The sequence below is a fragment of the Genypterus blacodes genome, unplaced genomic scaffold, assembly GCF_046128005.1.
Source record: "Genypterus blacodes isolate CSIRO-AG114 ecotype Tasmania unplaced genomic scaffold, CSIRO-AGI_Gbla_v1 ptg000438l_1, whole genome shotgun sequence".
Lineage (NCBI taxonomy): Eukaryota > Metazoa > Chordata > Actinopteri > Ophidiiformes > Ophidiidae > Genypterus > Genypterus blacodes.
Window position 1 is genome coordinate 1120042 of NW_027467208.1, and position 27290 is coordinate 1147331.

Here is a 27290-nt window from a genome sequence, read left to right on the forward strand (position 1 = left end):
CGACTGTGTGCAGGTTGGAGGTGCGGGAAAGTTTTAAGAGGTCACTTGGCCCGGCCCGCCCCTCACCTGAACCTGGGCGGTGACTCGTGAGACAAACCCATCCCACTCATGGCAGAATGGAATTGCATCAAAAACCAAATGTGAGGTCATCACATGTTCAGACAGAAATGATTCAGATTATCTCTCTTCCTGTCACATGGGCCCTGACTAACTAAACTGGAATGAAGCTCTTTATAGATTTTTAGATTGGTTTGTAATGTTTCCAGATTTGCTCAGTGAGGAAGTGAAACCTGTTGACTCTGGAGTTTGTTGTGAAAAACACTCACTGTATTATCTAGGTTGATTTTATGTGTTGTACGTGGATACAACAACATTTTTACAATACAATGAAGTTCCGTTACCATTGTGAATCTTACAAGCAATTGCAATTATTTTTGAAACTCTAAACATCCCTACACAATGTAATCCAGTAACACAGCAGTGTTTGTCTATTTGAGAGTTGTACTTAGCTGGTGTTCTTGGTGACCAATCTCTTTTTATTGTACTCACTCAACAATGTAATGGACCAATTACCTGGGGCTCAACTGCAAGTACTTCACCTGGAGGATGATAAACACTCTTTGCTCTTTGGTGAGTAAACTGGGCGCTGACTTAATGTAGCTATGCAATTTCACAACCATATAATTTCAACACAAAGGATTTTCCCCGTAAATTAAGCTTACCAAGTCAAAGACTAATGGTTTGGCATCTTGGGAGGGTTTTGATGTGGGCCAAGGTGAGCATGCAGTGTGCCTACACACCCACCCACACACACGCCCACACAATGTAAGAATAATTGAAAATGATTTCGGTATCAAATTCTTTAACTTCTGAAAGCAAAGTTACACTGTCAAAAAAAAGAAAGAAATAGGAAGGTGCGTGACTCCTTTCTTCAGATCGACAGCGAAAAATGCCTCTAAAAGGGAAGTGAATGCTATTGTCTTGTAAGAACTGCACCTTTATGAGATGATCTGACGTGATTTGTGTCTCCATGGTTACATTGTCTTGTCATTTCAGCGTATCTTTGCTGGTTGTGGTTGGTTGCTGTCGCTGTGTACATAACACATCCTTGCTCTCTTCATTGTTTTCGTTCTTTTCTTTCCTTTTGTACGTATAAAATAATCTGGAAAATGGTAATACTAGCAATAATAATACTCCGTGTACAACCAGTTTATCCAGGAGGAAGTTTAAATCCACCTTTGCCATATTTCTAAATTATCTCTGTTGTGTAACTGAGTCAATCATTGAATAAAACATTCTCTTGTAACTTCAGTATTCATGGAAAGACTTGAAACATGACCCCTTGTCACATTCCCACCAGAGCTGCAGAGCTAAACACACACTCAATTAAAGCATTTTATGGTGACATCTGTCTGTCATTCTGTCTTTCCACAAGAGCTTAAAAATGTTGTTTCACAAGACAAGATGATGAGATGCACAATGAAAGAAAGATGACAGCTGGAAGTGAACTTCTGTTTCATCAGTCATTCCATCAACTTCAAATGACACATTTGAGATTTGAATGATTATGTTTTTCAAAGATGAGTAGGCAGCCATGTAGAGGCAACCAGCGCGGCTTTCACATGAGATAATGTAATACGGTATGAATAACATTTGCACTTTAAATGAGGTCTAACAAGCTTCCATATGTTAATATCAGTGGATTTCTGACCAAGGAGGAGGCGAGAGCTCAAAACATCACTTTGGCTGCAGGCTCATTCATGTGAGGTTTAATCCAGAAGCACTGGATTCCCATCTTGTCATGAATTGAAGTATTCATTGTCTCAAGCTCAACATGATGTGAAATTTTCCATATTTGCCTCAGCTCTTTTAAAAAACACATTTAGTTCCGTGCGGTGTGTCTGCATGGCGTGACAGATGTTGTCTTTCTGATTGGTGATTACAGTAAAAACATCAAAGCCTGTGAGATGTGCTTTGTTTGGAAGAGACAGTTTCATTGTGTTTGTTTTCTGTGATATTAACGCCACATTCCTGCTCTGTCACCGCGTCTGGGAAAGTCACCACTGCTGTGCTTGGTGACACTTAGTATGCTGGTGAAAGAGAATCAGGCATCAAACGTCTTTCACACGACAACCAGAAACCTGCTCTATGGAAACAAATACACATGCTCTCACGCCACACAACACACACTTACAACACAAAAATACCACTATAATTATCAGTAGCATTAGGGGGTTCGTTTTTAGGACTTGAAAAACATCATTTGAGTAAGGAAACAACAGCAGATATGCTGTTGTGAAAGTTTCCTGTCAAGTTCCCATTAGCAATGGAAAAAGTCATCATGGTTACTGAAAGGTCATATTGCATAACTCCAGCAATATGAGCTCATACACGATGCAATGATTTCATTTCATCCTCATTTATTTGTTTGGTGTTGGTAGGATTACTGAATTAAATTAAACTTGCTAGTCGATCGCCTCGGGCAGGGACGGGAACAATCTGCTGCCAATCTACGTCCAGGAATCAAAAAGTAAAATGAATGCCATTGAATTTGATTTGGTAGACTGAACTAGTGGCTCAGACAGGGAAAATGAAAAAAATCCTATATTTATACATCAGAATCAACCCAAAGTAATGTTTGTCATCCTGTGAGTCAAGGCACATGACATGTCATCATTACAAAAACAACTAAAGACGCTCAGTGACCAAAAATAGGCATGACTTTATTTTTCCAAAATTGCTGCAAAATAAACTGAAATCAATATGAAAACACACAATACAAAATAAAAATAACACTTCAGCATTGCTCACAATGAGAACAAACATCAGTATTGGATTTAATTGCGGCTCTACAGTGAGTAAAAAAAAAGGGCCTAGACGGGAATCTTCTCATTCACAAGGTTGCATGTTGAGCTAGAAACGCTCGGATTCTCTGCAGGAGCTCTTTCTTCACGCTGTCTGGGACGAGAGCTGCAAAGGGAGGGGAGACACAAAGGGATGGGTTGATCAAGTTAAACATAATGTGAGAAAAGTCAAATTGTTACTGTGTGTGGAGAGTGGCTCTTACTGGTGAGTGACAGATACCTGAGATCCAGATTCATAATCAAACACGGCCAATTGAGGCTTTTTAAAGTAACTAACATATGTATGGAGGCAGGATGTGGATGAGAGCTGAACTATAAACCAGATAAGCAAAGAGGACAGGAAGTGTAAATACAAGATAAAGGTGGAACATGAACAGGTGAACTAAATAAGAAGGGATTGAGAAGAGATGGATTGGATGAAACAACAGTTAGAGTAGAAAATACTAAATACATACTGAATGTATTATAAAGATTTTGGAATAAAGGTAAAGGTGATTTATTTTGATCCCAGAGGGGAAATAAAGAATGAAGACACAATTTCTATGTTTTATGAGGTAGATAACTTGTATTTTACTTTGTCTCCTCCCAGTAATGCTGGAGTGGGTGTGTGTGTGCGCGGGTGTGTTATACCTCTGCCTTTTGGCGTGACTTCTGTGACGAGATCCTCCACGGTTACATGCTCCAGGCCCTTTTCTCTGATCACATCTGAACACAAGAATAACTTGAGACACTCAGACTCATGGGAAACACACACACACGCACACACACTATCACAATAACACACACAATATCTCAATAACACACATTACATTACATTACATTACGATCATTTGGCAGACGCTTTTATCCAAAGCGACTTACATTACATATTACATTACCACCCTTCGCAGAGGGGGGAGCAATTGAGGGTTTGGTGCCTTGCTCAGGGGCACCTCGGCAGGGGCTTGAACCGGCGACACTCCGGTTCCCAAGCGGAAGCACTACCCACTGAGCCACTGCCTCCCACACACACTATCACAATAACACACACACTATCACAATAACACACACACACACACACACACACACACACACTAACCCCCCCCCACACAATATCACACACACACACACACACACACACACAATATCACAATAACACAACACACACACACACACACACACACACACGATTCCCCCCGCCCCCCGCACACACACGCAAACCTTACCTTTGCATTGCGCCTTCAGCTGGTCCTTCCAGCCGCACTCCACCAGCTTGGCCCTGAGCAGCTCCTTCAACCTGCAGCCACAGAGACACATCAGATGAGCTGAACTCTGACCTCTGAACTCTGTCTGTAATTAATGAAACCCTTCATTCATGGCGGCAGATCAAAGCGCTCTTACCGCTCCCGTTCTCCCATTTCTATCAGCTTCTGGTTTATTGCAGCCCTCATTTGTGAATCCTTACTCATGATCTGTCGGGCACAAGAATATAAACACTAACTGTGACGCCTTAAAGCATAGATTTCATTAGAAATGGTTTTTGTTATGCTGGTTATCAGACAGGCGTTACCTTTGTCGGGATGTATCAGCTGTGGAACGCTCGGTCCTACCCTGTTGAAGTACCGTCGAAAAATCAATCCCTTAGCTAAAGGGTTCCGCGACTGATAATACCCAACCAACCGACCAAACAATATCTATAAAATCTGAAACGCTATTACATTTGGTCTACTGTGCGTATATTTGTGTGAAGACGGAATACGAACGTTTATTTTGTGGTAATGAAACGCTTTGTGGTGAGTGAGGAACTTCATTTCCCAGGAGCCTCGCGGTTGCTCGTGTGCGTTCTCTAATGGTTCCGTGTGACACAAACAGGAAGCGTCACTCGGTGCTTCTTCTGCCGCTCTACAGTGCAAAAGTTGTGAATAAACTCGTCATGGCTGCGCCTAATTATTCCCTTAAGGTCAACAGAGAGCTACTGGACCCCAACTTTGATTCTTACAGGTTGTCTCTGGACACCATTCCGACTTACGACGTAGAGCTGGATGCTGGTGAGAATAAATAAACAGTATTCTAGCCAATTAGCTAGATGGCTACATGCTAGCACATGTCTTGCAGCTGTGATGTCACATGAATCACTACAGAGAGAAAACTTCAGCTACAAGCGAAGACGTTTAATGCACGTCTTCGTTAATGCACCCGTTGTTGACCTTCATTCCCTTAAAGCTCAGGCTTGCACAAAGTGAGGTTCGCGGTCCTTCAGTCATCCATGAGAGAGTTTCAGAGGGACAGCCACAATGATAACAATGCTGCTGTTTAAACATTTCAAACTACATTGCTTTACACACAGAGAATTACAAACTGTACAATTCCACACTTTTACATTACAAAAACATGTAAATGAAGATGCAGCCAACAGGTGGATGACAGTGAGTCTGCAGTCATGACATCACAGAAGAAGAAGAGAAGAAGCCACTTAGATCACAGCCTTTGACTTTAACATACTTGCTGTGAAGTTGACTGTGATTCGCTTGCTTATCTTAAACTTGCTCTCCTTTCCTTCTGCCCTGCAGCTGTGGAGGAGCTGAGACTGAAGGATACTCAGTACACACTGGGGCATATCCGTGCGTTCGGCATGTACAACTACCTGCACTTAGACCCCTGGTATGAAGAAAGTGTTTTCTTTGTGGACTGTAAAGGACGCGTTCTCAGCCTCACCATCACACTGGTAAGCTCACGGTGCTTTCCTCTTCAGAGTTATTGTTTCTGGCAGACATTGAGGCGTTGAGTTCCCCCTAATGCTCACTGTCCGGCCTCTGTGATGAGCTGCTGATGTGATGGTAGACTGGTAGTGCAGCCAACACGCCAGTAGGGGGCGAGCAAACACTTAACAAATCCTGTGGTAACGGAGCCAGCAGCACCAAATTGCATTTCCTTCATGATCTTCATGTGATACAAAATATAACATAAACAAAATCTCTTCCTCTTGTGTTTATCTGACTCATTACATAACTTCTCTCCTATTTAAGACGTTAAGAATGTCAGATTGTGAGAGAGTATGAATATTAGGAAGTGACAATTATTCTTTCAGTTTGTTCAGCGTATAATTCTGTTCAATCTTTATCTGAAAAGATGACATTTTTTTTCTGAAGTGTGTCTGGTTAATCACAGAGTAATGAGGTAACCGATGCTCCTTTGAGATACTGAAACGAGCCGCCGAGTTGGCAGAGTGACCTTTTCATCCCAGACTTCTTTTATGTCTCAAACACACACACAAAGCGTCGGCTGTGATTAGATGTAATTTCTCTACGCTGGTGTTTAAACCATCTTGAGTGGTAATGACTTTAGTCTTTAAGCCTAAGAGGCAGCGTTTCTGGCTTTTCAGCAGCGCCATTAAATTAATATTTATGGAAATGTCTTACTCAACTTGTAATTACAATCATCAGATCATAATTGTCGTCCTTGGCAACTCTTTTATGTACGTTTGTACAGCAGCGGCTCTGGGTGTATTGTACGTTGCCGGGTCACGCTCTGTTCGAGGCTTTAACAGTGCGGGTGCTGGAGAAAATGATTGCAAAGGTGCTTCATACATTAGACTCTGCTATAATACACCGTGTCACGCACCATGGCAACAACAGGACAGATGCTGCCCAGACCTTTTAAAACACTGTTCCTTCATGCGATGAGTAATTGAGGCTTATGTTTATGGCATATCTCTCTACTACTAATAATTTGTGAGAGTTGTGAATCACATGCAAAACAATCACATGGGCGCCCATGTGAGCTTGGATAACTTTACCCTGGTTGGTTTACTGATTGAAGTGATCTTCCTGTGGCTGCCTCACAGTCAGAACAGGATACAGATTGTGTTTTTACAGTGTTTTCATATCTGGATTAGAGTGGCTACTTCAATACCAAAGCAACAAGATTTTCCCTTTCTGTAAGAGAGTTCATAAAGGTTAAACGTTGATGTCCAGTTTACATTTTTTATCATTATTAGTGTCAGTTTAGTGGTGCAGTGACGACCTCTGTGTGCCGTTCCCATGCTTCTCTCCATCACCACACAACCAGCTTCCTCTCTCCCCCATATAAGCATGACTCAAACATGTCTAACAGCTGTCATCCTTCTTGTGTGCCTTCTGAACGGCGTGCTGAATGACGTCTCTGTGATGTCATGAATCCAGGACACTGCCCTGGGGAAGCCGAGGGAGGTCTTCCGCCTAAGCACCGACTCCAGCCAGTGTGAAGATCGTCTCTGTGCCTCCCTCAGCCTCACCTCCGCAACCTGGGCTGCGCTCTCTGACGGCGCTGGCAAACTCTTCCTCCTCCGCACCGGAAAGAGGGGAGAAGGCGCTTGTGTGAAGTGGGAGGTAAGAATGACAGCCGGGTTTTCGGCTTCCATTAAGTGCAATGGCATTTTCAGACACTCATGTACGATTCCTCCAAATTACAGAGTCACACAGACTCTAGAGTACCTGTTAATCTCTAGCAGAGTGAAGGTAAAAGGGCACTAATGAATCTGTGACCTCTTATTGACCTCTATTGGCAAATGGCTGGAAGTGCAACAACACTGATTGAACTTTGCTGTCACCCTGAGGCCTCCAGCGCTCCTCTCTCCATGAGGGAACGTTTGCTCCCGCAGACACAAACAGCCGTTACACTGTCACAGTTGACTCAAGTGAAGTAAACAGACATGGAACATTGACTGGCACATTCCTTTATCCTGTCTGAATGATATCTGATATGATTCATGGCTTATTCACAATAGTTGGCATGTTAGAGTTGAGTTGAAAATAGCTTTCCCTGCTGCCATAACAACATTTATTGTGTTATACAGAAAGGAAGAAAGCTTTAATTAAGATTAAAAGGTACCAAACTGGATCAGGCAGAGTTTCATTCTCATAGGAGTCCAGATAGTAATGATGAGCCCAGGCAACAGAATACTACTAACACAATCTGCAGGCCAGAAGTCATTTACTCAAGTTCTTAACATGTTGTTTGCGTGTTTGACTAGAACATTTCATCGATCTGCATGGAGACATGCTCCTTAGTGGGAGGAGTGGGAGGAGTGGGAGGAGTGGGATTTACGATCCAAACACAAACTATTACCAGCAGATGCATGTTCTGGTAAACGGCTGCTCAGGACCGGCGTCACATCCGTCACACCAGCGTCGCTAACAACTGTGTAAGATTGAATGAAGGCGCTGATACCCTCTTCCATGGCACTTGGCAATGTCAAGAGCTTCAAGGACAAGATCAAGTTGTAATTCACCGTCCCCTTAGGGAAATTCGTCTGGGGCTCAGCGGTGCAGCAGGAATGTTTTCACACAACATAGACGCTGTACACACACACACACACACACACACACACACACACACACACACACACACACACACACACACACACACACACACACACACACACACACACACACAGCACATAAACACTGTCCTGGCAAGATTAACACATGGCAATAAATGCAATAGTGTAGCCGCACTGATGCCTGTCAGAGGGGGGGGGGGGGGGGGGGGGTGTTAGTGACTGTAGGAAGGGAAATGTGAAGCGAGTTATCAAATAGTATTCTTGCTCAGATTTAATCTTGAGAACCACTTTTGGTTTTAAACAGCGTGGGCAGACATTGGAAATTGGCCCGCAGCAGTGAAGGATGAAGTCTTTGATTGAATGAGGCTTTTTTCATCATGTCCTATTAGCAGGCCTGAGATTGGGATTGGCTACAAACGCATTCATCCTCTGGCTAAATGCACACTTGATGTAAATCCAAACGCAAAGAGGAGAATTTCTCATGAACCTTTGAGCTCTTAAGTCTCCAACTTTCATCTTTTCTCTTTTAACAGCTTTATGTCAATACTAAAAGGTTTTGGTCAAGCCTTGTTTGAACTTTTACTTTACTGGCCTTTTAAAAAAGATACAAGAAATAAGCATCACATCGTCTTTTTCAGGTATAGACACTGATTTAGAAGCAGTACTGATACTTCTAAATACGTTTATTCTTTCATTACAGGTTCATTTTATTGATGGATCAACACAAGAACCTGTTTTCTAAAGTTACAGCATAAAGTTGACAGGCTGGGCTCATATATGTCTCACTTATCGGGGCTTAATTAAAACATCACTTACTCTAGCTGGCATAATGTTTTGTAACTCTTAACAGATCCTTACTCAAGTTCTATTAGTGTTGTCATTTGTTTTCACAGGGGATCTAATGACACCAAAGTAGACAACAAAGTAGAGAATGGATGGATTGACACACAGACGGAGAAACCTGAGAGTCTGTGCTCCTCATCATGATTTAACTTATGTGTTGCTTCCGTGTTTGTAGCCCCTGTTCAGCGAAGACACCGGGGAGCCCTTCATCATCCTCCACAGCGTCTCACATGTCCAGGCTGGAGTTCACGCCGTGGAAGTGCTGCTCCTCCGCATCCAGAAAAGCACCTCAGAATCAACAGGAAGCGGATTCTCCGTCTCCCTGGAGTGGCTCACGGTTACAAACACCGCAGGACACGGTGAGCACGGCGACCCGGCGTCAGGGAGCTAATTGGGCGTGTAGTAAGATGAGACAGGCGTGGAATTAGTAATTAGGTCTGAATCAGAGTTTAAACTTCCGTCTTAGCATTTTGTCTTCGTGTGGATTTGAAGGATCGCAGTATTCATGCCAAACAGAGCACAGAAGGATTTAAGGAGGTTAGTCATACTCTGCCATGAACTCAATTTGATTATTATGCCTCACATGAGATTCCTGCATTCTGCTCCAAACATTGGCAACAACAGTTTTTATTAAAGTTCTGGGCTCATGCTGGGAAAGAAAGACACCCTGACTAATGAGGCCTCATAGACTGAGGAGACAGAAACAGCCTTCCCTAATTCTGTTGGTCTATAGATGAAGACCTTTGATACCTGCTTGCTCCAGCTTCATCTTGTCTTATTGCTTTAGTGCCTCAGTGTTCACACCAAATCTGCATATTGTTTAAGCCCATCAGTGCTGCTGGTTTAGTCTAATTTGACACGACTCCCTTATCTGCTAAGGGAAATATTTCCTCTCAAATTAAACGTGACATGAAATATGAGCATCGATGCAACGCAACCTTCAATACTCGCATAAATTAGTATTAAAAGGAAATGTGAGTAGTATTGGCAAATGAGAACAAATCAATAATATAACACCGACGCTCCAATCAATCATCATCAATCATTTGATCCAGAACTGATCACTGACACTGAGATGAGGATTGGTCCAGTGTTTGCTGCAGGTGTGTGTGATATTGTGTTGATGGGAGGTTTAAGCCTGAAAATGTGTCCATAACCTTTTAAAATCACCTCCGCGTCTATTACTGATCTGAGCAGACTGGAGTGTGAGCCCAGCAGCTGGCCAGATTGCCTCTTGACGATGACATCAAAGGGATCTACTTTGTTTTGTCCGTCCCTTTGAAAGAGACGCACCAGAGGAAAACACATGAGATGATATAAGACATTTAGTAAAGACTATACTGGGGATTCAGTCTGGAAAAGGGAGAAACTAGTCACAGAAATCACTTTTTGTGGTTGGAAAGAAAAGTCAAATTCATGTGGAGCTTTCCCTGAGTAAGAGTAATGTACTGCTTAGATTGTATAATAACCAATGTGTCCTTCTGGTTCCATATTCAGGGCAGGAGAAGTACAAGGTGAAGAAGAGGAGGAGCCTGAGGGGGGAATCAGTGCCACACTACGCAGCAATCGAGCCGCAGGGTAAGGGGCTGATGGTGGCCTCTGAGAAACCCTTTCGCTTCACACACATGGATGGTGTTCCGGTGGAGCAGCCCAAAGCAGAGCCCAATGCAGAGCCCGATGCAGAGCCAGATGCAGAACCCATGGAGGTAGAGAAGACAGGTGGGTCTGGCTCTCTAGGGAAATGGCTAAAATGTGGTTAAGGGTTTCTTCTGTAAATGCTAACATCCCAGTCTGCGTGAGGGAGCTTCTCTTTAAAACAGTTCAGACAGATTGAAATGCTGTCCATTCATCATCTGGACTCTTTCATGAGCGACACCTTTGCAGTCGTCCCTGAATGACGGCACAGCACCCCACCAGTCAGTCCTTGTCATCTCTCTAATAAGACTGTTCCCGCTCTTCCTGCCATGATTCATCTTGCAGCTGCTTGTGTTCTACGCAACCTTCACTAATTCTGCTCATTACCCATAAGCGCTCCAGGTTGGAGGCACAGACTGACAAGTTGGGTTGTAGCCATAGAAACACCAGAGCAGACTGGTGCCAGCAGAATCTCTTCAGTCAGAACAGGTTCTCTCTCAGATCTGTGTGTGTGTGTGTGTGTCGGCGTACATAGAGGTGTCTGAGCAAAATTATTTTGATCTAATTGATGATTAATGAAAAAACAAACAAATTTGTAAGCTGTTTGATAAATTGGCCTTATTGTGCTCGATGTGTTCAACCAACCCGCTGAGCATCTTCACCTTATTAGAGGGATACTGTCATGAGTCACCAGAACTTTCTACAACTTATTGATGAACGAGGCCAAACTTCCAAATGAAACAGTTTTAAGGCTTAAACAAGCAGACACCTTCATTTCCAAAAGGCTGAGGATGACCCAGAGTGGACAAAGTGTGTATGTGTGTGTGATTGTTGTTGATGAGGAAGTAGCATAATGGCCGCCTTTTACCCAATCCTTTTATCAGTACTCTGCCTTTCTCTCTGTGGAGCAGAGGAGGGGGATTACATGTCAAGAGATGAGGCATCTTCAAAGAGGAGTGTAAGTGACAGGAGAGGAAGTTCCACAGGGGCAGGAGAGACGGAGAGACCCTGATGCTGCGCTAATGGAGAGGGGGCATAGATATCATGTATATATGACAACGTGTGACTATAGGGTCATTAGCACTGTTAGTCATTTGCTGTGAAACTCGACCTTTGCTGTGCCGGTTGAGAAAGATATATTTTTCTCTGACAGTTTTGCCTAATAAGAGAGGCCGGGGGCGCAGAATGGAAACAAACAGAAACAGAAGGAGAGAGAGAAACATTGAGGAAGAAGAAGGCTAATGAAGATGAGAGTTTGGGCCGCTCGTCTCTCTCCCACTCGTTAGTTTCCTTGTTGATTCAGCCGACAACAAAAGGTGATAATGAACGTCTCCGTCCCTCATGTGGCTGTCGGATAAGGGGCCGTGTCTTTTGGTTTACAAAATCATAATAGAACTCATTTCAGTCCTTAAGCGTTCTCCCTACACACTCCCTCTGCAGTGTGTGTGAGTCTGTTCAGTATACATGACTGTGCTCGGTGTAATCTCTCCCTTCTGTCTCATCTGTGTTTATTTATCCCACATTTATTTCACTCACCAGTCTGGATCGGAAATATTTAGTTAAATAGCGTTTAACTGTAATGATTTGATGTGGAGATTAGAGCAAAGGCAATCAGCACGACCGCATGCTCGCTTATTCCCACTCGTTCCCCCCTCCAGACACGTTTTAAGACCGTTTCCACTTTCCCTTTCCTCTCCCAACAGTTTTGATTGTGTCGTGCTTCAGATGAACAAATGTGTTTGAGTCCAGCAAGCTCCAAGTTACTAATCAGACTCGGATGATGAGCAATTGATAATAAGCCCCACGGGCACGGTGTCAGTGGGTTTGAGAGAGAATAATCATGTTGTTGATAAAAGAAAGTCAAAGTCAGACAGGGACAGAGCGGTGTGGCTGTGACAGGCAGCGACTCATTAGACTGACAGTCGAGCTCAAAGTGTGAAAGGTTTTTTGTCTGCAGCCCAGCTCAAAAGAGAGTCATCAGAAAATGATCATGACCAAAATTATATCCACACCAGACCATTGTTGTGGCAGCACTTATCTGGCTCTGCTCCGTAAACACACACCGTCCCAATTCCATCAGCCACCTATCAACAGTCGCAAGCAGCAAGGAGCAGCTGCTCTCTGAAGTCCCCGAAGACATTTGCTGCAGGGAGAATTGCTTCTTCTGAGACTGTGGCTACTTACTTTCTGACTTGTGCTCTCTGTTTCAGTCCCTGGGTAAATAATTGGCATCGTGTCAGGCTTCAGATGCAGCTTGTTAATAAAATCCAGCCATTTCCGTCTCAGCTTGGGACTCATGGTTAAATAGAAGGAAACACCGGCTCTGCTTTGAATGTGTTACTGTGTTAAAGTCACAGAAGAAGTTGAAGCCCAGAAATAAATAATTCAAGCATCTTCACGTACGACACAGCCAATCTGAGTTTGTGTGTCTGCAGATAGATTCAGAGGGGCTTTTAAAAGGAAAACTGTTCATCAATTTGCAAACAAGACAGAGGAAAAACACCGACTTGACTCGGAGCTCAAGCATAATGGTATCAAAATCAAACGTGTACAGAAACTCATTTATTCCGTGTCATCAGGACTGTCGCTTGAGGAAAATGTGAGACCTGCTGTTCATACATATTCCAACAGGCCTATCCACAGACAGGAAGTGTGACTGTGTGTACATTTGTTCTCTGCATCGCCAGGAGCAAGACCCACTTCATGACGCTTCCAACTCTGACCACTTTTTGTCTCGTCATTGGTTTCATAACTTCACATGACAAACGATCTCTAACAATGATGTGACTGCAGGTTCACTGTCAGCGTTCTGTGACTCTGGTTTTAAGATGTACTTTAGTAAATGAAATAGAAAATATATAGTCTGACTTCATTACATTTCAGGCAGTTGTGGTGGTTGATTTGCACCGTGCTTAAATGAAGCAGAGGTAAGGTTATAATGTTCGTGTCCATGTCATCCTGTCTGTAACTCATCTCCCCACTCTGCGGCTGTGCTGGAGTCGTTTACCAGCACTGGATCACATGTGGCTGCGTCAGCGTTTATCACCATGGATCCCCTCTTTGTGCATAAAAAGGTGATAAATCCCAGAGTTCAGATTTATTATTGCCCACTGCGTTCCTATTCTCCCCAATATATAACAAAGGTTCCCTTCAGATGAAACCACAGGAGCCTGGGTGGTCTCATGTGCAGCCCGGGTGCTGTTGAATGAATTTTCCATGGAGAGTGTGAATGCAAGTCACTGCCACTACTGTGTACATGAATATGCATAACCATGAGGCCCTCACTCTTCAGGACTGAGGTCTGAGGAGTGAGGGTGACTCATATGTCTGTAGTGTCAACAAATGACTCAAAGGTTTCATTAAAACATTTATTAGAGCCGTGGCATATAGAGTCACGCAGCAAAAGGTGCCTCGCCAAATTCAAACACGGACATTGGCAGAACAAATGTGTGTCGTGCGTCTTAACCACCGAGCTGCCAGATACCCGAGGGTCTTGACATTTTTAATGTCAATCTTGACATCTTGACATTAAAGTTCAGATTGTGCAGGGGAATTATCTTTATAACCTAACTGAACCATCACTCTAATTACTCTATGATAATGCATTTATTTTAATATCCTCCCTTCTGCTGTGGGACTGCATATTCAGGAACAAATCCCTCCTATTCATCGCATTATATGATGTATGTACGAATGTATGTCTGCATAATTCATTGATTGAGGTCTCTAACAGCTGGGACACTAAAGTACATTTATGTCATTAACATTTCTTTTCTGATTGTATTCAGATCCCATTTATTTCTGGCTGCAGACGGTGGAGGACATCACGGTGTGTGTGCGCATGCCTAAGGGGTTCACTAAAGAGGAGGTGCAGTATAGACTGACGGCGAGCGACCTCAGCATTGGAGTTCAAGGTTTCCCTCCCTTGCTGGAAGGCCAGCTGTACGCAGCCGTAGACCCGGAGAGCAGCGCCTGGATCATCAAAGATGACAAAAGGTTTGCAATCAGACCGGTGCTTTGCGGTTATTTAGGAGTCGTGTGATTGCAGACAGTATTTGCAGAAGCCCAGCAGTGACACAGGAAAGCTCACAGTACATGATAGCAGTATTTCACTTGTCCAGATAGAACATTGCCTCTAAATGAGCTCTGTGAACTGGCTGCCACAAATTATAGGTCCCCTCTCCACAAAGGAACAGTTTCTATCTGCAGGCTTCTCTGCTCACAGTCACTGTTTGACAACCTCATCTCACACTCGTACGTCTTACACAAATTGCATGCAGCTTATCGCACTGTGGATTTCAGTAAAAGGAAGTTGTTTAGCATTTGACAAAGTCTGAAGTTGTGAGCCATCCCAGGGATTATGATAGATGCTGCTGCTCTGTTGATGAGTGCCGTCAAATTAGTTTCACTTCATCATAATGACTTGGAAATGTTTTGTTACGTAATTAGACAATTCCCAAGTTTTGGCAAATTAGAATGGTGCAGGTATTGTAAAGAAGTATCATGTTTATGCAGAACTACACACATTAAGGTTCAGCTTATGTCCATTAAATCACCATAAAGAGAGATGGTGTAAAGAGGAAAATTAAAATTGTATCGGCTCTGGAGGAAATGGCCTAAGTACTCTCATATCAGGGTTCTGTGTATCTTAGTCATCTTAGCATCCAATAAGCAGGTAGTGAGTACGAGCTGAGTCATATTCCCACTGAAAGACCTCTCTCCTCTGTCTTTTATGAGTTTTGAATTTCTGCTTCCTGCTCTTTAAAGACGGCTCATTCAGGGCTCCATTCATGCTAAAAGCATGTTACATAGTTGCTTTGTTAGTTTCCGGACAAACCTTGGCAATGGTGTTTTGCTTGTATGTAAGAGAGAGAGAGAAGAGAGCGAGAGAGGGAGAGAGAGGAAGACAGGGAGAGAGAGAGGACACTTAAATTCTTCTGCTTTAGGTTTAAAATAACATGTTTGAAATGGTAACATGAGTGTTTCCTTCACAATTTTTCCCACTTTTCATACTTTTTCCTCTCAAATCAACCTCTTCTCATCTGACAAGACCAATACAATATTTGGTATTGAAGGATTCAATATGTGGGTTTGCTTATCAGCACATTATTGCTGTCTTTCTTGTATCATGGTCTGAATGAAGAGGCTTGGCCTTCATTTGTCTTTCTCTTTTTTTCAAATAGCCACCGCTTGTATAACATCCAGGAGCATAATAAGAGTATGAGCAATCCAGGCTTTAGAAGGCTGAAGCTAAAGGCACTTCCTGTTGATACCAACACTAACATAAAAAAAAAAGATTTTTATCTGGTATGAAATGTTGAAAACTAATCATATATATACTAATAATATATCTGGCAATTTTGAATTTATTTTACATTAACGCATGAACAGGCTTTCTCAGTGAGGTTCTATCAAACATGATCATTAAACAGTTGTGTTTTACACATCAGTGTTTCATATTTTAGGCCAACAGTATAGGAGCACAATCACAATGGTCTGGAAAATATAGTTTAGTTTAAAATCACAAATACAAGAAAACAATCTGATGTTGAATGAAAGTCTTATTATATTTCCTGTTTGTCTTGCTGCATATTATTTTATGTTTTTATTATTCTGCCTTTTTGTCGTCGTACCATTCCATCATACTCAGTGGCTCACAGTGGACTGGAGGAAACACAGCTGCAGACTTGTGTATCATAACCTCCTTACTGAAGACTAAATGCTCTCTTAAGCTCCTTCTCTCAAATCTGAGATGATAACATACATGTCCATATATCCATAATGACATCCATCATGAGCATCATTACTGAGACTTCCTCATATAATGAATTGTTTGGTGTTTAATGTATTAAATTCCGTTTGCACCCTCAGGTCCTTTGTGATCCACTGTATTGGTCTGCTGTGTATAAAGGGAAAATTACAACAACAGCTTTAACTAGACAATAATAAGTCGCAGAGCCACAACATACAAGTAACATTTGATATTGTAACAATCAGTCATATTGACCAAAAACTTGTATTGCACTTATTTTTCCAAGTTCCAACACAACATGCAGACACATAGGTTTAATTTGAGTATAACACTCAGAGAAAAGACAGATTTCTTTCTTTTTTTCCAAATCTTGGTATTGTGCCTCAAGTACTAAGAGGTCTGCTGTGGGCCAGAAAGAGAGAAAGTCAGCCTGAGTAACTCGCTGTCCTCTCACATTCCTCATCAGCAGCATTTTAGCAGACAGGACTGTTCCTGATTGGATGTTTTATGTTTTGATTGCACCGTTTCCATCCTGGAGGTTCTGGGATGCATACAGAAAATATTCCACAACCTCAAATTATCTCTGAGGGACTGGAAGCTGTGCTCACATTTTGGTGTGTGTGTGTTTCTACAGTCTGGAGGTGACCCTGCAGAAGTGCGAGGTGGGCCCCGTGTGGCCGGAGCTCGTGATTGGCAACACCAAAGGGGAGCAGATGATGAGTGACGAGCAGGCTGCCCTCATTCATGAGAGGCTGGCCCACCTCACCTCTGAAGACCTGGTGAGGCCGACTCTACCACTGCACTGCCTGGCAAATGAGCTGCACAAAAGATTGATGCTGGGAATATATCACAATCATAACATTACATTCTGTTTATTTGGCAGTGTTTGTCTGCTATATTTTGTCTTAAATGTGTCTGCATTAACTTTGATGATTATATAGTCACATTATTTGGATCCAGGGTTTCCTCTCTCAGGGTGGTCCCCCCTACAGATCTTAGTAGAGTCCACTCTTTTATCTGTCAATGTCCCTTCCCTGTCTGAGTTTCCCTCTCACTCCAGTTGCTCAGGGCCCTCTTGTCTCCATGTTGTACACATAGTCACACTCTGGCCCCCCGAGTCCCACTCCAGGCTTCATGTCTGGCTGAATGTTTAGCCCCTTCGCGTCTGGCTCTCACCCTTCATTAGTCCCGTCTGGGCCCTTCTGTGTGAAGCCAGTCTTTTAGATGTTAATACATGCAAAGCGATGAGTCTAACCCCAGTATCTGTCCTGCTCTCCTGTTCCTGCTGTATGCACAGAATAGTAACCCTGACAGAGACAAGCCCTCTTGTAACTCTCTGGCGCTGGAGGACTGTGACAGTTTCCCTGAAGACAGCTTCAGCCTCACGCGCTTTGACGGGGCCTCGCTGAAGCCCACTCAGGTGGTGAGTAACACATCTCTCTTTCACTGGTAAACAATTTCAAGCCCTCAATCCTGAGCCTTAAGATGTAATGTTTTCAGTCCAATCTGTTCTCTCTTGCCTTCCCTCATTCCCCTCGAGTGCTCGGCTGGATACCCGATGGTTCAACGCTCCGATAAGAGCGCCTTCTTATTCCACCCGACCATCAGCGAGCAAGCCAGTGCTCCTTTTAACCTTTAACAAGCCACTTGACCAAAGAGGCTCCACAAAGGCTCCGTGGCGACAGAACAGGCACCCCTTCATCATTTCCTTCTCCCCTCTGCGTGCCTTGCATATGAAGAAGATGATCCAGTCTATAGTCTGCATCTATTTTTACAAACACGTATTCAGAGGATGGATTCTCTTGGGTCCAGCCTGTTACTTGACGGTTTGCCCTTTGGTTAGAGAGACGATATCATAATTAAAAACACTCAGGTAGGCGACAGCCAAAGTGTCTGTCTGACATCAAAATGGCCTGAGGTTTGCTTTGTGTGTTTTCTCCCTCCTCTTCAATGCGTTTTCCAGATCTTTGTGATGTCGTGCACAACACAGCTGAGCCACAGATGGACTCTGTGCTTCTACAGGATAAAGGCACATATAGGAGGCATATTTCCACAGATATGCTATCACTCAATCTTCTACAAATCAAAGGGGTTTATTGTTGCCGCTTTGCAGAACATTTTGACCACGGACTCACAAAAGAATCCATCTACCAAGGTGGCAGGGTCGGCTACAGTGAGCTTTGACTTCTCAACAAATACCCACAGCAGGTTTATTTACTTCAACCAAAAGCAGGTATTAACAAAGAACACATGTCCAGAATACTGTAGAGCTCACAAGCTGTAATTTTTAATTGCTTTCAAATGGCTTTCAGGGATGATCACCTTCTGAAAGGCAGATAATGCAGGCATTATCTGGGCAGCTTTTAGTGTGTGTTAGACATTCTGTGCTTTGGAAAACACAAAGGAGGGACGACTCTCCCAGGTAGAGATAGAGGCGAAGGAACGCTCGTGTGTTTATCAGGCTGCTATGCAGGACAAATACAAAATGGTGCCTCTCTGTTTTTGTTCCCTCGCCTTTACAGCAGCGGTCTGCAGGAACGGCTTTATCCTGAAATGTTACACTGTGAAATCTCAGCTGTGTGTTTTCCACCATTTCCGTGGTCTTTGAAGTGTTTGTCTGGCTGGGAAACGACACTCAGGGGAAGGAGAGTCGCTCTCCTCTGGAGACTCTTCCTAGCTTCCTTCCCCCAAAGTGAACGACTCTGTTGACAGTCACTTCTCTTCTTCTCTCTCTCTCGCTCGACATTCAGATCTGTTATTAGTTGAAAAGCTGTGCAGACCCTTCAGTGAGGGATATACGGGCCGACAATTTATTCATGTCTGCGCCTCACAGCTGTTTTTAATTGAGCCTTTATTTTATTTCTGCCGGTTCATGTAGATTAAATAGTTTCTCTTCTCTGCGGCTCCCGAGCGTAGAACCTCCTGCAGCAGTCAGAGACGAGGCCTTTTATTATGTAATGAAAGGCTAATGATGAGCAGTGAATGTAAGGTATAGTGCCCGTGTCCAGGCCTGATGAAGGGCTTGATGGGAATAAAAGCCCCCGCAATGTTTTCCCTCCATTTGCTTTGTAAATAGCACAGATGGGCCGCCTGCGGTCCTTAAGTGAGGGAGACTGTACTCCTGCCTCCAAGACATTTATATGTGCATGTTTATCATCTACACCGCATGCAGCAACTTCTGAGAGTGCACGTGTGTGTGCGCAGGTGTGGATGTGTGTATAGGTTTATTCAAGAGGCCTCGCTCCTCTGTTCTCCTGACCTCTTCCTCATTTGATTTGTCGCACGCCTCATCACTCCCTCCTCCCTCCCCTCCCCCTCGCCTGCCCTCCAGGATGTATGCAGAGCTCTTTTAAAAGCTTTTCTGCTCAACATTACGGTGTCTCCTTTTATTTTGGCACCTGCCGACGCAGGTTCTAGTTCTAGTTCAAATTGAAAACTGACTGAAATCACCAAATTGTAACCTAAACACACATGTATATAATAGATCACATCATATAGAGCAAACATCCATTTAAAATGACATATACATTATATAAACATGCAAATAGAGCCCTGCCCGTCAACATCACTGTCCAGTTTGATTTAAAAGACGCTATGGAGCGTAAACTATGATTTGTGTTATGGTGAAATTGTGCTTGTGTGTGCACATCACCGGCTCAGGGACGAAGCCAGCGGTCTTCATCTTTCAGCCGATGACAGCTACACTGACTTGTAGCCGTAAGCTCTGCACATACATCAGCGTGTGTGAGGTGTAGATCAAACGTCTGAGGGAAAACACCTTTTGGAGTGTGATGGCTCTTTAAAGCTGAAGAGTGTAATTTATCACACATTGCCTCTGCAGTGACAAGAGGTTCCAGTGGTTTCATCCACTGAGGAGCTTACCTTTCTATTCCCCTGAATCTGTTTGTTTGTTTGTTTGTTACTTAATCCAAAAGTCCTTGTGCTGAACAAGATGGTGGAAGTGTTGACAGTTTCTTCCAAACTAATGCACCGATCCCCATGGAAGAGCAATGGATCACATGATTGTAAAAAGAAGCAATTTGGTGCAGAGGCAGATACATTTGCAAAACTCTCTCAAGTGCCGACTGAAGGAGGTAGCAGACTGTACTGTCAGATGTCAATTAAACCCCCGACTTTACTATCAAACTAACCGCAGACCTTCTTTTAAAGAGGAAATGGTTCAGCCCCAGAGACGGGAGGGGAACTAAACAAACAAAGATCTGTCCTTGCTTTGAAAAGGAGAAGGAAGCAGCAGCCTTTAGAGGAACATGACAGCTCGCCGTGACGACGTGGTGTTAGACAAAGATTTGGCATTTCAGCTGTTATTGCAGACATCTGGCCTCTGTGTACCGCTGCAACACCATAAGTGCTCAGTCTGACAGCCAGGGGACGCCTCTATGCAGACTGCAAACACTTCACACTGTGCTCACATGCTTTAGTCCTTCAGCAATCCAATTCCAATCCGAGCACATAAGTCTGGTGTCAATCATCATCATTTAACAAGTATACTTTCAAATGCGACAACTCAATGACAACATCGACTGCAATTCACTTTCTTTGTGTTCTTTATAGTAAAGCTCTCCCAAATTGATTTCATTACACAACATCATTTTAACTCCCCCTAATATGTGTGTGTTCATCACCCTAATACAGTGTGTGAACCTAATTTAACTACATTATACAGGGGAAACACCGTGTGGAGCAAATGATGTATTATCACAAAGTGCGGTAGGATTACATATATTTCTAATGTCTTAAACTATTCAGTGGAATAGTTGTGTTCTGGCAGAGACTTGATAAGAGTTAGTGTGTGTGCTCAGGTCATCCACAGCCTCTGATTGGATCTGAGGCCTGAGCTCAGCCGTCACGTTATTTATCAGTGTTTACAATAACGCTTTGCATCGTGGCAGGTAACGGGAATTAGTGGGAATTTAGATTCTAGATCAAACTGGATGATATGGTACTTTGTTCTGCTGCTGAATGTGTAATCCTCTTTGTTCAATATAGGCTTTGTGAAGGAACTAAAAGGGAATAGAACCTTTTCTTCTGCTTATCTTCTTAGATTTGTAGCTGTTTGGAGATTATTGTTCACATTGCCCTTGCTACAGAACGTGCTGTTGTGTGTGTGTGTTATAAAATAATGACAGAAGTCTCACATACTCACTGAATAACAGGAAGTGATTTTCCTTTTGCACACCCAGGTGTAGGGAGAGAAACGTCCTTGTCAGAGGAATGGAGTGCTGAGGGTTAGACTTTGAATGAGTCTTACCTTGGAAAGAATTAATAAATCAACAGAGGATCCTTCCAGTGTAGAGTTTAGAAGCTAATTTGATCTTTTTAGGAAATGTAATTCACATACATGTATGATATCTGCCATCATTGTGATATTAGAAGAAGATATCCAGGATGTGATTCCTTTGCAGTGAGATGACAGCGACCTTACAAGTTGCCAGATTTCTTACATGTATATTTTCTTCTTATCTATGTATTCCAGTTGAAATAGAGACTTTTTCAACTCTTTTCTATAGATCTTCTCTCAGATAATCAGACAGCATCTTATGCACAGCAGCACAGCGTGTGCAGGGAGCACAGGATGTCACTGATTTAACATCGGCTCATTTATTCTACACGGTGAGGTCGTATTTACCCGTCTTACCTTCTGAATATACTGCAGTGTTGAAGTGTGCAGTGCAGTGCAGAGATGGGATCGGTGCCTCTGTTCACCCCCACACACTCTGCTGGAGGCGTAATAATATGAAATATAGAATAAAATAATGATTTGAGCCTGAGGCTGCATACACACCCAGCACGTATAGAGCAGTGTGTTGATGAGAGTAATGCATTCATGCTGGGACGGGACCATAGAACCACATGCTCTTATTAAAGATGTGCATGTTGATGTGCTTCTAAGAACACTGTGGTACAGCCTGGGAGCATGGAAATGTAGTCAACCAGCCGCAGTGAGGATCTCAATATGCCCGGTATTTTGAGTGCAAAGATGAGATTTGTTTTGATCTGATTCCATAATCTCCTCCACGTGTGCCGACAGCTTCCAAACCTGGAGTAAATGAGCTTCTTGAGATGTTCTGGCTCTTCTTATAAGACATCATGTGCTTGTGTTTTAGGTCTTGACTGAAGTATCCAAGGCTTCCTTTACTCATCCGGTCACTCCAGTTCAAACACAGCACAGGTAGAAGAGGAACATGGAGGGATCTGAAGTTTCCCATCATGGTACAGTCTTGAGTCTCATTTGGACTTGTGACTGTGTGTGTGTGTGTGTGTGTTCACTCTGATAAAAGCAAATCTCAAGACATTCCAATAGCTGCGTTAGGAATTTGACAGTGAAAGTTCACTCAAATCATTTCAGCCGTCCATAATGCAGCGTCTCTGCCAAGTTAAAGGTTATGTTATGTGTTATGTAGCTTCATTCAGAAATATGATGAGAGCATAAAACTGATAACTGCTCTCTGTTAATTACAAATGACCTAAAACGTCTGAGTCTTAAAGCACCAAGCAATGAAAGTGCAGACTCGCACCTTTCTTTCCTTCCTTTGTACCCCTGGACCAAGGTGCTCGCATGTTGATCTGGAGTCTCTGAAGTCAAGAGCATGTGTAAGCATGTGTGTGGCATTATGCAGGTTGTAATTTCATTCATCTGCACATTTAAATGCAGAATAGAATAATTAATCATTGAAACACTTTTCTATATGTAGGCTTTGATTGCAAACAGAGCTCTGCTGTCCTTGTGCCATGATTGAATATTCCTGCTCCTGAAGTGTCCTCATTATTTTTCTGTATCATCTTATGTGAGCTTCATTGTTAGTCACCACACACACACACACACACACACACACACACACACACACACACACACACACACACACACACACACACAAGATACACTAAAGCGTAAGTGAATGTCGTCTTTGTGCTTGAAGTAAAAACACAATTGGCTTGAAAATGAGTTTTTGAGTGGAGGAGTGCCTGCTGGCTAAAAGGCCTGTCATCGTGCTAAGGCATTAACCAGCACATATTGGGCTCTCTGCTGCATTTCAATGCCTGTCAAGTGTGTGTGTGTGGTGACAGGGAGGACAGTGAAACATGCGAGGCGCTGGAACTCGCAGGATGTGGGTTTACTGGGAGCGAGGCTGACATTTGGTGTGAACACTCAGCAGTCCCACAAACAAATGGAGTCAGACTGGAATAGCAGCGACTCACACGTCACACACATTCATTAGTATGAGGCCGTTGTGTTGCGGATGCATAGATTTCTACGCTGGCTTTAAACTCCTATGCGGTGACGCTGATGGAAATGTGGCACACACACCGGTGTTAATCTCTGTGTGTAATGCGTGCGGGGAAAGAAGCTTTCTGGGAAATTGCACACACACATCCTTGGCTTGATGTTCACAGGCGATTGATTTTGAGGGTGTTGTTGGATGTTGTACACACACACCGTCAGAAGGCAATCAACCTGATGAATGAAACAATGTTCTTCTTTGTACTTGTTTGGCACACTGGAGGTTGTGCAAAGGGGAAATCACGTCCAGTAGGAAGAGATCACGGGGACAAGGTCGGCTCGGTGCTTACAAAAGGCCTGCAAAGGGAGAAATTCAGTCAGAAAGCTTTGCAGTTTCACCTCTGGATTCAAACTTTATACTGGAGTTTGCGGTTTCTTCTGGTTTTGCCATTCGTCCTCTAGATCAGTGGCGTTCCCTTTCACTCTCAAGGTGGGAAGGCAGCAAAGTAAGCCATGTCTGTCTCTGCACTACAAGGCTCTCTAACTGTAGTATCAGGTGAAGAGCTTTCTGGCTTAGCTGTGACTACATGGAATTATAGTAATCCACCAGCAATGATACAAAGGTCTTGTTTGAGATCAGCAGGAGAGATTGAGGGATTACAGAAAGGGGAATTGCCCAAGCATTTCCTTCTCTGAGCTCTCTAATGCCTCTCCCCCCTCTGCCTGTCTCTCTCCAGGTGAACCTCGGGAGCCACCAGTACCTCTTCACAGTCGACGTCGACCCTTCAGACATGCCTTGCTTCTGCCTCAGACACGACGTCGACGCCCTACTGTGGCAGCCTCGGCCAGACAACGCCGGCAACATGTGGGAGCACATCGCCACCTTCAACGCCCTGGGTAAGAGCTGCAGAAGACGCCTCCGTCAGCGGCCTTACAGATACAACACAACAAACAGCGTCACATTAAGATATGTGAAACAACCTGATATCAGTCACAGCTGTGCCATGTAAACAGCTTACTCAGTGGAAGCGTGTGTGTGTGTGTGTGTGAACCGTCAGTTCTGATGAATCATGACAGTCGCCAAATGTACCTTGAATCATTAATTCGTACAGCTATTAACTTTTGTTTACATCGGCTGTCAGACAGCTGCTGTGCCTCCGGTGTTTCAGTAAATAGATGACAGAAGGTTTCACACAGGATCAATGAGACTGCAGTTAGTGACACGGTCGTTAGCATTAATGCTACTCACTGCCTACAATCTCAACTCTGCCCTCATTTCTCTCACTTGTGTCTTTCCCTGCCATCTTAGTCCCTGAGATAGGAGGTGTGAGGGAAAGACACAATGATTCAAGGCGAGGACAGAGAAAGTGAGAGATTCAGTCTGACAGAGAAGTCACTTGTTGATGACAGCGGCGCAGCAGCATGAGTGCCTGCAGCCCAGCCAGTGTCGTTTCTTATTCCGTCATCGCAGTAAAGAATGTGAAGTATTACTCCAGGATCATTACTGTAAACCCTGATAGGAACGCTCTGACAGCTGTCCACACATTCAGCACCGTGCAGCCCCGAGGACCAGCGAAGGGTTGTGTGTGTCTGATAAAAGACTGAAGTTTCCTTGCTCTTCCATCCTCTGGGAAGCCTCCCAGCTCCTCACTGCAGAAATAGGAGAATAAGAAATCTTAGAGATAGCAGAGCAGATCGATTTCTGTGCGAGTGTTAGAATGCACCCCTGTCCATCTGTCTCTGTGTCCCCCCTCGACAATGGCTTCCAGAAAAAGTTTCATTCCAATTTCAGCGGTGTGACAGGTCTGACATCCTCATTTGTCTTTTTTACACAGTGGAGTTTTGCCATTCTGTCCAATTAAGGATGCGATACATCATCCAATTTGAGATGCAGATGCTCGTGTTTACAGACATTATTAAACTGCGACATAGAGGAAATTGTGTGCAAAACATAGCTGAGCATCAGAATCCTGCTTGCCAAGAATGCACTTTAGGGTGAGTGTGTGTACGTGGGTACGAAGCGGACGAATTAGAGAACTGAGCCTTAACAACTTAGCCTTAATAGGACCTGAGATGCAGTGGAGAGCTCAGGACTCTACATGTACTGCTGTCAGGTGTGTGTGTACTGCTGGGAAATATCAGAACACAGACAGATTTTGCAAACAACAAAAAAAAGCAATAATTCTGTCCAGTGAAGCTCAAAATCTCCTGCCTGTCCTCTGGTATGAAGCGACCTCAGCACAGCTCCTCTTTAAACTCTCTGCACCTTACTGATGTCAGAGTTCTACCAAAGTTTGAAAAGTTAACCCCTTGCAGATTTACAGTCAATGTTAACCTGAAGCTCATCACATCACAGGGTTGTTGTTCCGTGTGTCAGTCTGTCTCTGATTCTGCTCTTGTTCCACCTGCAGGTTATGTTCAAGCCTCCAAACGGGAGAAGAAGTTTTCCACGTGCGCTCCAAACTTCTCCTACGCGGCGCTGGGCGAGTGTCTACGTCGGGCGCTGATATACCGACAGCCAGCGCCCATCGAGACCGTCCTTGTCAACAGGAAACGGGGCTTTCAGGTAGGACACGTTGCCAAGCAACAGGTGGCCAGCCTGGACTCCAGCAAACCAATCCTGGGCTTCCGAGCGACCAATGAGAGATTATTCATCCTGACCTCCAGTAAGCTCTTTGTTCTAAAGGTCAATAATAATTAGATTTGGGGCTGGTTTCAGATTTTCATCTGATTACGCTCTGAGAGTGTGAGCGTTCACAAATGAAGATCTATTATGACTGAGAAATGACAAAAACCTCTCTGTGTCATTTTCTCCCACATCAGTCTTGACAATGTTTCAATTGTGCTTTTTGGAAGTTCTGCATGTTTTCAAACTCATGTGTAAGATAAGAAGTGATGGAACTCAGACGGACGGTAATAAATGTTCAGCAGGAAAATGTCCATAAATGTCCATACTCAAATAAAAACATTCCTACAGACTTCATATTTCATCTGGATAAATGTCACTGTGCAGCATTTCACTATCACAACTAATAGTGAACAACTAATAAACACAACATTCACCTAAATTCCAATCCACATGCATTTATGAATTCCACATGAATTGTTGTTGCTGACTGTTGACTGGTTGTGTTGTGTTGTGTAGTTGCGTGTTGTTGCGTGTTTGGTCAGATGGTCCGTGGGAAGACACCACTGAGGGAATCCTTCTGCTCGGCCTACTTTACTGTCATCACTGTGGAAGTACGCAAAAAGGGATTTTAATCATAATTTCCATAACTGGCATGAGCACGTCCACACAGGCTCCTGACACATTAGTCTCAGTCTTGGGCGGATTTGTTGGAATCCTTGAATCCTAAAAACTCATTCACAGTTGTAATTCACTCTAACCTGTGTATCTGAGGTCGGCTGGGATTTTAATGAAGATGGAACTGCATCAATGTTTATTTAGGTTTCAGTCATTGCATTCGGAGCATGACACACACACATTCAAAACCACAACACTCGTTTCAATACAAAACTAGATGAACTTGTGTGTCTGCCAGTGAAATCGGTTCAGAAGGACAGAAGATCTTTTGAACAAGGCAGTAAGTAAAGCTCATTTTTCACATTTTTATGCTGACACTAAAATCTTTTCCATTAACAAACATTCTACCCCGC

At 43.5% G+C, this 27290-nt stretch overlaps 2 protein-coding genes across 2 annotated transcripts; one reads left to right on the top strand and one right to left on the bottom strand.

Moving 5' to 3' along the window:
* Nucleotides 1-2697: 2697 nt before the first annotated feature.
* LOC142989762 (transcription and mRNA export factor ENY2-2-like) lies at nt 2698-4489 on the bottom strand. Its single transcript, XM_076139434.1, has 5 exons — nt 4414-4489; nt 4245-4315; nt 4070-4140; nt 3495-3569; nt 2698-2970 (listed from the first exon to the last, which is right to left on the bottom strand). The coding sequence occupies exons 2-5, from the start codon at nt 4310-4312 to the stop codon at nt 2894-2896; spliced, it is 291 nt and encodes a 96-aa protein (XP_075995549.1). The 5' UTR covers nt 4313-4315; nt 4414-4489; the 3' UTR covers nt 2698-2893.
* Nucleotides 4490-4708: 219 nt separating this feature from the next.
* On the top strand, nt 4709-26411 carry nudcd1 (NudC domain containing 1). Its single transcript, XM_076139420.1, has 10 exons — nt 4709-4891; nt 5414-5568; nt 7025-7210; nt 9182-9365; nt 10504-10725; nt 14430-14637; nt 17028-17172; nt 17691-17816; nt 24371-24530; nt 26045-26411. Exons 1-10 carry the CDS (start codon nt 4777-4779, stop codon nt 26332-26334), a joined length of 1791 nt encoding a protein of 596 aa, XP_075995535.1. The 5' UTR covers nt 4709-4776; the 3' UTR covers nt 26335-26411.
* The last annotated feature ends 879 nt before the right edge of the window (nt 26412-27290 follow it).